The 13070-nt window shown below is 44.8% G+C and overlaps 2 protein-coding genes across 2 annotated transcripts in view; one reads left to right on the top strand and one right to left on the bottom strand.

The window, feature by feature from the left end:
* Positions 1-13070, bottom strand: part of STX19 (syntaxin 19) — a 184068-nt gene that overhangs the window by 32866 nt on the left and 138132 nt on the right. The window lies entirely within an intron of this gene.
* NSUN3 (NOP2/Sun RNA methyltransferase 3) overlaps positions 3936-13070 on the top strand; it is a 42525-nt gene continuing 33390 nt past the window's right edge. Inside the window, exons 1-3 of the mRNA XM_069945227.1 lie at positions 3936-4052; positions 9372-9466; positions 11847-12181. Of these exons, the coding sequence (XP_069801328.1) occupies positions 9372-9466; positions 11847-12181 (430 nt within the window). The 5' untranslated portion in view covers positions 3936-4052. The remainder of the gene's footprint in view (positions 4053-9371; positions 9467-11846; positions 12182-13070) is intronic.

Here is a 13070-nt window from a genome sequence, read left to right as displayed (position 1 = left end):
CCGCTGTCCGCAGCCCCGCTGCATCCCCCATCCCTGGCCGCATCCTGCAGCCCGCCGCCGAGAGCATACAGTACCTGCTCGGCGACGCAGCTGCAGTGAGGCTGCCGGCTTCGATCCCGCTCAGATCAGCTGAGTGGAACCAGAGCCGGGAGCCTCACTGCAGCCGCACCGCCGAGCAGGTAATGTATGCTCTCGGCGGCGGGCTGCAGGATGTGGCCGGGGATGTGGGATGCGGCCTGGGATGGGGGGATGCGGGCGGCGGCGGGCTGCTGGATGCGGCCGGGGATGGGGGGATGCGCCAGGGATGGGCTGATGCGGCGGCGGGGGGGCTGCGGACCGCGGGGGGGGGGGGGTTAAAGCACATATTCACAGCAGGATGTCAATCCCGCTGCGAGTATGTGCTATCATAGGGGTGAATGGTACCGGATCCGCAGCGATTCTCGCTACGAATCTGCAGAAGTGAGACCCGCTGCGGATCCGGTAGGTGTGAAGGCACCCTAAAGCGTTGTCCAGGAACGGTGCTCACCTTCCCCAATAACCTGCTGCTGTTGTTCCATTGGTGCCCAGTAGAGCTGAGCTAACTTCAAGCATGCGCAAGCCTGTCCGAACTCAAGCGTGCAGTATTTGATTACTGGTGAATGCTGAAGTTGGATGCTGCCCTAGGGAGTCCATAAAAAACATGGATACAGCCATAGGCCATAGGCTTTATCCATGTTTTCCAGACAATCTTAGCACTGCATCCAACTTCTGCAGCCACCGCTAAACAAATGCTGCACACCAGGGTTCGGATAAACTCGCGCATGCTTGAAGTTCGCCCAGGTTTAGTGCCCAGTCCTATGGTGCAGCAGCTCCTGTTCTTAGTCTTGACATAAGTCCCTGCTTAGACGATCATGGCTGAGGTATACCCCTGCTGTGATTGGCTGAATGAGCACTTCTTTGCGGACAACCGAGACCAGGAACTGTTGCACCCTGATCCCGGCACTTTTGAAACAACAGCAGTAGTAGTGGGGCATCTGGTTGGGTGAGTACACACTTTTTTTATGCCAACTTTGGCATATTTACTATAGAAAAAACCAAAAAGCTCTATCAAACCCCTTTGAAAGCATAAAGGCTTCATGTAGCCGATAAAACGGTTTGTCTGGTTTTAGCAATGGGGGTAGCAGCAAAGTCATGGGGGCGGAGTAATCTTATTATTTAATAAAATTGTTCCCTGTGACAATTTAGGCAACACCGCAACATGGGTCCCAAGACCAACATATTATTGCACCTTGTTACTGTGCAACTTTGTTACAGTTACAATTGGACTGTAAAAAATAAATAAAATTGTAGACAAATGTGACTGCCATTGAGGTGAGTGCCAGCGTTACCTGACACATTGTGACTGGCAGCCTGACCACATAGACACTTGTATGATGCAAAGTCACATGACCTAGTCTGCCATATAGTCCGCCTTATCCATACCATTTTGGTTTTCTGGCCTTCACCATTATGTAGCCACTATCTTTCTACTGCTATATATACTCTGCAATGGTACTGTATATAATAATTGTATAGAATTTTATCAGATATATTGGTACACTACAGAACCTGAAGTAAAGCTGTGTAAATAATGCAGTGTGCACTGTATCTTATCTCTTTCTATTGCTGATAGACAAAGTGTGCAAAACATAGCAGCCAATCACAGCTCAGGTTTCAGCACTGGTAAGGCTGGGTTCACACTACGTTTTTGCAATCCGGTTTTTTTTTTTTTTTTTTTGTTTTTTGTTGCAAAAAACGGATGCAACTGTGTGCATCCGTTTTTCCATTGACTTCCATTATAATAATAATAATATTTAAAAAAAAAAACGGATCCGTTTTTTTTTTTTTTTTGACGGACACAAAAACATGGTCGACGAACGAAGTCAATGGAAAAACGAATGCACACAGTTGCATCCGTTTTTTCCATCCGTTTTTTGTGAAAAAAAACTTATTGCAAAAATGTAGTGTGAACCCAGCCTAAAAGGAGAGCGGTGCTGTGATTGGTGGCTATGGGCAGATTACACACATTGATAGACTTGGGCTTTAGGCGGCATGCAGACATATGGGATACATGGTTTGTCTATATGCGCCATCTGAACTCTTGACCTTCAGTGGAATTTTTTGTATCATAATGTATTATGATGCCGGGAGCTACTAAACAGTAAAGGCTCCGTGCTCCTGTACTGACACAGCCGTGTCAGTTCACCAGCAAAGAAGTTAAGCTGTTTCAGAGCTCTCGGCATCATAATAAATCATGATACAGAGAGACCCATAAAAGGTCAAGAGTTCAGTCCATGACATAGAGTCGGCTTATGCACTGTAGGCCCTGTTCACACTACGGAATCCTGCCTTCTAGCACTTTAAATGGGAGGGCTCACGCACCTCTGCTCTTCTCGTCTCTCCACTCAAAGAATTGACATGTCAATTCTTTGAGCAGAGAAACGCAGAGGCGAGTGAGCCGTCCCATCCAAACTGATAGCAGGCAGGATTCAGCGCTGAGTCTGCGCGGTGGGGTTCCACATGGAATCTTAAGCCTAAGTGTTGTGGGTTAACTTTTTTTTATTTTATTTAGGTCTCTGCTAATTGTGGGCTAAGCAGTCATGGGGGGGGGGGGGCAACTCAGTGACAGCTCTCTATGCACAGTTAGGCTGTGTTCACACAACATATCTTTTGTATCAATCAGGGCTGTTGTTACTGATTTACAACAACGGCCGTGATTAATACAAAAGATACATGGCATAGAAGTCAGAGGGAATCCCGGCCGCAGTGAATACACATATGGGGGCAGATTTATCAAACATGGAGTAAAGTGAAACTGGCTCAGTTGCCCCTAGCAACCAATCAGATTCCACCTTTCATTCCTCATAGACTCTTTGGAAAATGAAAGGTGGAATCTGATTGGTTGCTAGGGGCAACTGAGCCAGTTTCACTTTACACCATGTGTGATAAATCTCCCTCATAGTATACACTCCAGCCGGGATCCCAGCCGGCCGCATGAAAAACGGTCATGTCAGTTTTGTGCGATTACTATTCATTGAATAGCAGCCGCACAAACCACTGTCAGTTCACACGATGGAGCGTGGGGCTCCGAATAATGGACATCCTGACAGGTTGGCTCAGCACTACTTCTGACCCATTATTTATCAGCTGTGTGAACATGGCCTAAGTAAAGTGTTACAGCCATAAAATAAAGTGCAAGGTCCATTGGTTGCCCAAAAATGGCAGGTTTGCAGTAGCAAAAAAAACAAAAAAAAACGAAAATAAATTGCAGAAATGGAATTTTTTTTATTTTTATTACCTGTTACAATGATTCTCCAGATAGCTCAGTGTGCTGTTGCTGCTGATACTGGATGATTGTCCCGTCCGGTGAGTTTCATGCGTTAATCCTTTTAGGGTGCGTTCACACCTACAGGATCCGCAGCAGATTTGATGCTGTGTTCAGTTATTGAAATGAAATCTGCTGCGGATCCGGTAAGTGTGAACGTACCCTTAATAGGGCTCTTGCATGGGACTTATTGGACGTATCATATTCTGCAGTATATTTATAAAATTAGCTTCTCTTAAAAAGAAGTCAGGCCCCATTGTGTTTGTGATATTTTGGGGCCTGCTGGGACTAGTAGTTCTATAACTGTACAGCTCTCTAAGGTTATAAGCCTTTGTCTTCTGTACTCTAGTAGCGGCCTGTAATAATAGCATAGTGATATTATAACCAGCAGTCTCGGGATTTAGAGTGAAACATTAGCCCAAACAACACTGATCCTATATGACGTCCACACTGCTCCAACCCTGCAGCTGTGAATACAACAGGCTGCCAGGAGCGACCACATCGTTCTAACAGGAAGACGGCCGGTTGGACTACAATTCCCAGAATGCAGCGGTCCCGGAAGTGACGTATAACAGTAAGCGGTCACATGATCACTAAGTCTCGTCTGGATGTGACCCTTTCCGTTCCGGATTGTTTTTGTACACGTGGTTAGAGGAATAATTGGGCCGCTTGTAAAAATCGCGATATAATTGGAATCCCATCGCGATAGGTGAGTGATCAGGATTACAGAGCTATCCGTCCCCGTGTACACCGTGCACTACCAGTTCTCTATAGACAGGTCAGTGTGTAGGAGATGACACATAGGAGGACCAAACCGATAGGATAAGACACGCCCACAATAAACCACGCCCTATAAAAAAAAAATCAAGCTTTGTATCGGGCAGGGAACCTTGGCTGTTGCAAAACTACAACCCCCATCATGATAAAGCTTTAGCTTGATGGGAGTTGTAGTTTTGCAACAGCTGGAGAGTCAAGGTTCCCTACCCCTGTTTTATATACATGCTAGCATTGATCCTCAACCTGTGGTTCTACAGCTGGGCATGCTGGGGGTTGTAGTTCTGCAGCAGCTGGCAGGCTATAGGTTAGCTTTGGCTGTCCAAGCATGATGGGAGTTGTAGTTGTGCAACAGCTGGAGAGCCGAAGGTTCCCTATTCCTGTTATAGGGCACAGTACTACTGTATATACTCATATACTAGAGCTATAAGAGGGGGGATAAGCCATCACTAATACAGACAGCTCCACAGGGGGGACACGTTAACGGTGAACATACAGCATTCTCCACACTTTTATGGTATACATTTCTCACATATACATGTAACATGCACTAAAAACATTATACAGCATTAAGATGCAATATTCAGTATATACGGGGATATATATGCTACAATACTATTACTCACAGTACAATGCAAAAATTTCTCCTGATCCATTAGTGTCCATAGCTGTAATATCCGACTGTATTACCCCTGTATTACTGAGGTGCATGCACTGACTGGCAGTGTACAGTAGGGGGGGACACCACGTGTTCTGTACTACTCTGTACCTCTACCAGAACGAGCTCCCCCCCCCCCCCCCCGCCTAATGGTGTGTACTGTACAGCACCTTGAAGACTATCCTGCCCTTAACCCCTTAAGGACCGGGCTAACTCTCGTTTTTGCATTTTCGTTTTTTCCTCCTTGTGTATATAAGGCCATAGCACTTGCATTTTTACACCTACAGACCCACTTGAGCCCTTATTTTTTGCGTCACTAATTGTACTTCGCAAGGACAGGCTGATCTTTTGCATAAAATATGCTGCGAAACCAGAAGAAAATTATATGTGCAGTGAAATTGACAAAAAAAAACAACACAATTATTTTTCTTTGAGGGGGGCTTCATTTTTACGCTGTGTGTCCTATGGAAAAACGTATTTGTTATAAATGTTCCTCAAGTCGTTACGATTACAACGATATATAACATGTATAACATATATTTTATCTGATGGCCTGTAAAAAATTCAAACCATTGTTAACAAATATATGTTCCTTAAAATCGCTCCATTCCCAGGCTTATAGCACTTTTATCCTTTGGTCTATGGGGCTGGGTGAGGTGTCATTTTTTGCGCCGTGATGTGTTCTTTCTATCGGTACCTTGATTGCGCATATACGACTTTTTGATCGCTTTTTATTACAATTTTTCTGGATTTGATGCGACCAAAAATGCGCAATTTTGCACTTAGGTTTTTTTTTGCGCTGACGCCGTTTACCGTGCGAGATTGGGAATGTGATTAATTAATAGTTCGTCCGATTACGCACGCGGTGATAGCAAACATGTTTATTTATTTATTTATTTATTTAATTTTTATTTGTAAAATGGGAAAAGGGGGGTGATTCAGACTTTTATTAGGGGAGGGGGCTTTTTATTAATAAAAACACTTTTTTTTACTTTCACTTACAGTAATATGAAGCCCCCCTGGGGGACTTCTATATACAGAAAACTGATCTCCCATTGAGATCAATCCTGTGTATATAATAGAGCAATGATCCATCAGATTATGGCTCTATTATAATGGTCTGCTGCAGACCATCTGAATAGATTGCCGAGTCGGGAACAGCGTCGGAGCGACGCTGAGCCCCGGCCGGCTCAGTACAAGTGATCTCCCCTCCGTGATCGCATCGCAGGGGGGAGATCCCCCACTAGACACCAGGGACAGGGAGCACATATACTATCCAAATGCAGCTGTCAGCTTTGACAGCTGCATTTGAATAGTTAATTAGCCGGCCGCATGACGGGTATACCCGTCATGTGTCATTAAGAGGTTAAAGGAGAAGTCCGGTGAAAATTATTATTAAAGTATTGTATCGCTCCCCCAAAAGTTATACAAATCCCCAATATACACTTATTATGGGAAATGCTTATAAAGAGCTTTTTTCTCTGCACTTACTACTGCATCAAGGCTTCACTTCCTGGATAACATGGTGATGTCACTTCCTGGATAACATGGTGATGTCACTTCCTGGATAACATGGTGATGTCACTTCCTGGACAACATGGTGATGTCACTTCCTGGATAACATGGTGATGTCACTTCCTGGATAACATGGTGATGTCACTTCCTGGATAACATGGTGATGTCACAACCCGACTCCCAGAGCTGTGCAGGCTGTGGCTGCATGAGAGGATGATGGCAGGGGGACACTGAGGGACACAGGGCACTGGACGGACACTGAGTATCCCCCTGCCATCATCCTCTCCAGCAGCCACCGCCTGCACAGCTCTGAGAGTCGGGTCGTGACATCACCATGTTATCCAGGAAGTGACATCTCCATTTTATCCAGGAAGTAACATCACCATGTTATCCAGAAAGTGACATCACCATGTTATCCAGGAAGTGACATCACCATGTTATCCAGAAAGTGACATCACCATGTTATCCAGAAAGTGACATAACCATTAGAGATGAGCGAACCGGATTCGGGTTCAAGTCCAGCCGAACCCGAACGATCGGCATTTGATTAGCGGTGGCTGCTGAACTTGGATAAAGCCCTAAGGCTATGTGGAAATCATGGATATAGTCATTGGCTGTATCCATGTTTTCCAGACAACCTTAGAGCGTAATCCAAGTTCAGCAGCCCCAGCTAATCAAATGCTGAACGTTCAGGTTCAAATGGACTCGAACCCGAACCCCGGTTCGCTCATCTCTGATCACCATGTTATCCAGGAAGTGACATGACCATGTTATCCAGGAAGTGACATCACCATGTTATCCAGGAAGTGACATCACCATGTTATCCAGGAAGTGACCTCACCATGTTATCCAGGAAGTGACATCACCATGTTATCCAGGAAGTGAAGCCTTGATGCTGTAGTAAGTGCAGGGAAAAAAGCACTTTATAAGCATTTCCCATAATAAGTGTATATTGGTGATTTGTATAACTTTTGGAGGGCAGTACAATAATTTAATAAAGGACTCCTTTAATGGAGTATTCCATCAAATTCCAATTATTATTATTTTTACCTTTCTTTCATAAAGTTATATAGCTTGTAATATAGGGGGCACTCTGCAGGGCTGTGTCTGGCCTGGAGTTCACAATCCATTGTTTTTCTCAAGCCCTGTTCCCCGTGTACTGACTATTCTTATGTACAGTACATAGGGGGCCGGGGGGCTCTGCAGAGGGAGCGATGATTACTATTACTGCTTACTGTGCTAGAAGCTAGAGGAAGGGTGAGCTGTGATAGCAAACATCACTCCGCCATGTGTATTGTAAACAAGAATATACAGTATATCAGGGGAGTGGGACTGTACTCTAAAACAGAGCAGGGGATCGAGAACCAGAGGACTTTATAGCCCTGCAGTTCCCAACACGAACACTGGTGGCAGCAGAGGGCGCCTTGTGGCCACTTACTGCTAAAAGTACATCTGTAAATAATGAAAAATAATTAATTAAACCCATATAACAAAGTAATATAACTTTATTTAGAAAAAAATAAAAAATTAGTCTCTGGAGTACCCCTTTAAAATATTTTTTTTTAATTTATTTATACATAGACTGGTCTGGCTGCAGTAAGAGGCACTTCTGGCATTACTAGTGAATGTGCATGGTCACAGTCCACACGCATCTATCTACTATCTATCTATCTATCGCATCTATTCATTATAGGTCTATGGAGTTATTACAGTTTTCACTGAAGTTTCCTTGTAGCATCTTATAGAAACTCCAGTGTCTGTGGTGTCATCCTGCAGTATCTGCCATCAGGAGGATTGGCTGACAGATCCTGATTGTCCTATAGCATTCCACAGGTCACATATGAAACTGATCCCGATGTGTCACCCGCTGCTGCGTCACTGTACAGATCAGCATTACACTGATCTCATGTGATCAGGCAGTGACCTGTGTGTAGCTGGAGATGGATGATCCCTCCTCGGAGAATGAGGAAGAGACTGCCATTGCACAACACTTTTCTCCTTCTATATTCATGTGCACAACCCAGACATCGATGGCTCATCCACAGCTACTAGAAAGCTTGTAAATACACAAGTGTGGTGTAAAAGGAGAAGTCCGACAAAAAAATGTCATTTAAGTATTGTATTGCCCCCTAAAAGTTATACAAATCCCTAATATACACTTATTACGGGAAATGCTTATAAAGTGCTTTTTTTCCTGCACTTATTATTGCATCAAGGCTTCACTTCCTGGATAACATGGTGATGTCACTTCCTGGATAACATGGTGATGTCACTTCCTGGATAACATGGTGATGTCACTTCCTGGATACCATGGAGATGTCCCTTCCTGGATAACATGGTGATGTCACTTCCTGGATACCATGGAGATGTCCCTTCCTGGATAACATGGTGATGTCCCTTCCTGGATAACATGGTGATGTCACTTCCTGGATAACATGGTGATGTCACGACCCGACTCCCAGAGCAGTGCGGCTGTGGCTGCTGGAGAGGATGATGGCAGAGGGATGTTCAGTGTCCCTGCAGTGCCCGGGCGTCCCCCAGTGTCCCCCTGCCATCATCCTCTATTCAATGCTATCCAATGCTACTTCTGCCTTTATCATTATGTTTGTTTTTTTAAAGGGGTATTCCGAGGGAGAGGAAAAAAAGTTACTACAGTTAATACAGGATTTGGAAATTACTTCTATTAAAAATCTTTATTCTTCCAGTACTTATCAGCTGCTGTATGTCCTGCAGGAAATGGTGTATTCTCTCCAGTCTGACACAGAGCTCTCTGCTGCCACCTCTGTCCATCTCAGGAACTGTCCAGAGCAGCAGCAAATCCCCATAGAAAACCTCTCCTGTAGTTCCTGGCAGGGGCAGAGGTGGCAGCAGAGAGCACTGTGTCAAACTGGAAATAATACACCACTTCCTGCAGGACATATAGCAGCTTATTAGTACTGGAAGGCTTGAGTTTTTTTTAAATTGATGAAATTTACAGATCTATATAATTTTCTGACACCAGTTGATTTGAAAAAAAATTGTCTCAAGAGTTCCCCTTTAACAATACATATTTGTGTCTGTTTTGTGTCCTCTGCAAACCAGATGGCGAGACTGAAGAGACAGATTTGCCAGGTGGTGCTGGATTACTTTGATAAAACTTATACCAATGAACTGGGGGATCAGTGGAAAACAGTCAAGTAAGTTCAATAATCCAATTATAAGATGTTTGCGGTAATAAGTCCAGGGATGAATATCGCTTCCGAGAGAAATGAGCCTTGTTGCTACCTATCCCTATAGGCCGCCACACAGTAGCACAATCTCAGATGTCTTCACTGTTCAGCAACCCTTCTTCGCCACCATGTCACTGAAATATTGATTGGGAAGCTGCAGCCGCATCCCCCTCCTCCCTCTCTACTATGTGCTACTACCCTGTTTCCCCATAAATAAGACGGCCCCAGAAAATAAGACGTGGTAGAGGTTTTGCTGAATTGCTAAATATAAGGCCTCCCCCGAAAGTAAGAAATAGCGAAGTTTTTTTCTTTTTTGAAGCATGCCTGCAGAACAGAACACGAGGGCGCGCAGCTGGGATTCTTTTTAGCCCTCTGCAGTTGTCCCCTAACTTCACCATGCGTTGCAGAGCAGCTGCATGCAGGAAGTGAAGACCGTCACCTGCTTACAAACCCCATGTTCCCTTCCGCGGCCGTCACTTGTAAATGTGCAGGTGTGTCAGTGGTGTCAGTGGTGTGCGCCTCCCATAATAAATGACATGATAAATTGCTATGATATGATTAAACCCCAACCCATGTAATAGCCCCCCCCCCAATATTGCCCCATGTAGTAGCCAACCCAACCAAAATTGCCCGACTTAGTAGTCAGCCCTCCTAGTAGTGCCCAAATAGTAGCCAGCCCCACAAGTGTCTTATATAGTAGCCAGCCCTCCCCATAGTCTCTTAGTAGCCAGCCCTCCCCATAGTCTCTTATATAGTAGCCAGCCCTCCCCAGTAGTCTGATATAGTAGCCAGCCCTCCCCAATAGTCTCATATAGTAGCCAGCCCTCCCCAGTAGTCTCATATAGGAGCCAGCCCTCCCCCTTAGTCTCATACAGTAACCAGCCCTCCCCCATAGTCTCATATAGTAGCCAGCCCTCCCCCATAGTCTCATGTAGTAGCCAGCCCTCCCCATAGTCTCATACAGTAGCCAGCGCTCCCCATAGTCTCATATAGTAGCCAGCCCTCTCCAGTAGTCTGATATAGTAGCCAGCGCTCCCCATAGTCTCTTATATAGTAGCCAGCCCTCTCCAATAGTCTCGTATAGTAGTCAGCCCTCCCCAATAGTCTTTTATATAGTAGCCAGCCCTGCCCCATAGTCTCTTATATAGTAGCCAGCCCTCCCCAATAGTCACTTATATAGTAGCCAGCCCTCCCCAGTAGTCTCATATAGGAGCCAGCCCTCCCCCATAGTCTCATACAGTATCCAGCCCTCCCCCATAGTCTCATACAGTAGCCAGCCCTCCCCCATAGTCTCATATAGTAGCCAGCCCTCCCCATAGTCTCATATAGTAGCCAGCCCTCCCCAATAGTCTCTTATATAATAGCCATGGCAGGCCAGATGTAATTCAAACTTGGAATTGCCTGGCGGGCCAAAAATAGTGGCACCACGGGCCAAAGTTTGACATGACTGCTGTATACTGTCTTTGCTGTGCTGTATGAGTGTGTTGTGGTGAGCTCCCCCTGGTGGCTGGAAGCCGCCATACTGTACGCTGTCCCTGCTGTGCCTGTGACATGTAAATTCTGCTTCATGGAAAAATAAGACATCCCCTGAAAAAGACCTAGTGCATCTTTGATAGCAAAGATTAATATAAAACACTGTGTTATTTTGTGGGAAACACGGTGTTACCTTACAGGGTAGATACATTATCCTTGCAGAGTAGATACAAACTACCGGAAGGTGGAATGTTGTATTGCTATGAGATATTATAGGTATTATTTTAAAATTCTAGTTACTCTTTAATTTTCTGAGGATAAGATAGACAAGGTCTTTGCACCATACAGGACAGCAGTTCTTTGAAGCCTGAAGTCACTGTGAATTGTTACAAGATTAAAGGGGTTGGGCACTTTATAGTAATGGTTCAGTATACAGTATCAGTCAGTGTATTCACTGCACTTACTGATAGCAGCTCCCTGTGTACCTCATAGAGCTAAAACCAGACTCCCTTCTCCAGGCTGTTCTGTCCTGCTCTGTGGTGATTCTGTCCATAAGATGGCTGGCGTGGAGGACCATGTGACCATGCCCAACCCCCAGTGCCCTCCATATGCATGTACAGGCTCAGTGGTGGACACAGGCATGGTAACATGCTCCTCCATGTCGGCCATCTTATGGACAGAATCACCACAGAACAGGACAGCACAGAAGGGGAGTCTGATTTTAGCTGCTCTATGAGGTACACAGGGAGCTGCTGTCATTAAGTGCAGTGAGTACAGTTACTAATACTGTATACTGAGCAATTACTAACACAGCAAATCCCTTTAAATCCGTGTTTATGCTGCAAATATTAATATACATGTATGTAACCCACAGGGAGGTGCTGACCACCCCTGGCCTCTGGCAGTATGCTGTGTTACTGAATAATCTCCACTGCAGTTCTGAGACCAAGAAGCAACTATTGCTGCGCGGATACCAGCGGCTCACTCATCATACTTTCCCAGAATCGTTGGACTGCTATATTAGTAGGAATCCTGGAAAATTTCCTTCTCAGCGCCATCAGACTGGCAGGATTAAAGGTTACTACATCCTGAATGCCTCTTCCCTGCTGCCAGTGCTGGCAATGGATGTCCAGCCTGGAGAGAGAGTCCTGGATATGTGCGCTGCCCCCGGTGGCAAGTCTATAACAATGCTGCAGTGTGCCTCACCAGGTAACTGGCTGGGATTGTCATCAAATTTGTGGAAAAGATTTTCATCTGCTTTTTAATTTGCTTGTCTGGAAAATCTTTAAGGGGTACTTCAGCAAAAAAAAAAAAAAAAAATCAACTGTTGACAGGAGATATGTAGTCTTCTGTAGTCTTCTGAAGTCTTCCAGTACTTATGAGCTGATGTATGCCCTGCAGAAAGTGGTATATTCTTTCCAGTCTGGAGAGCAGGAGAGGTTTTCTATGAGGATTTGCTACTGCTCTGGACAGTTCCTGATATGGACAGAGGTGGCAGCAGAGAGCACTGTATCAGACTGGAGAGAATACACCACTTCCTGCAGGGCATACAGCAGCTAATAAGTACTGAAAGACTGGAGATTTTTTAATAGAAGTAAATTACAAATCTGACACTTTCTGGAACCTGTTAATTTGAAAGAGATATATATCAGAGAGTTACACAGATTTGTAAATCACTTTTATTAAAATGAAAAAAAAACAAAAACAAAACTTAAGTCTTCCAGTACTTATCAGCTGCTGTATGTACTACAGAGAGTGGTGTTTTCTTTCCAGCCTGGAGAGCAGGAGATGTTTTCTATGGGGATTTGCTGCTGCTCTGGACAGTTCCTGACATGGACAGAGGTGGCAGCAGAGACCACTGTGTCAGACTGGAAAGAATACATCACTTCCTGACTTCCTGCAGGACATACAGCAGCTGATAAGTACTGGAAGACTTGAGATTTTTAAATAAAAGTAATTTACAAATTATAACTTAAAGTAATTTACAAGTATAACTTTCTGACACCAGTTAATTTATAAACAGTAATTTCTCTGGTGTACCTCTTTAATCTTTGAGAGAGGGTGTGGGATGCCCTTGTTGCTACCAAAAGAGTTGTCT

Source organism: Dendropsophus ebraccatus, chromosome 11, assembly GCF_027789765.1.
Source record: "Dendropsophus ebraccatus isolate aDenEbr1 chromosome 11, aDenEbr1.pat, whole genome shotgun sequence".
Classification (NCBI taxonomy): Eukaryota; Metazoa; Chordata; class Amphibia; order Anura; family Hylidae; genus Dendropsophus; species Dendropsophus ebraccatus.
Note: the sequence above shows the minus strand (reverse complement) of the source record. Positions and strands in the feature narration are given on the sequence as shown.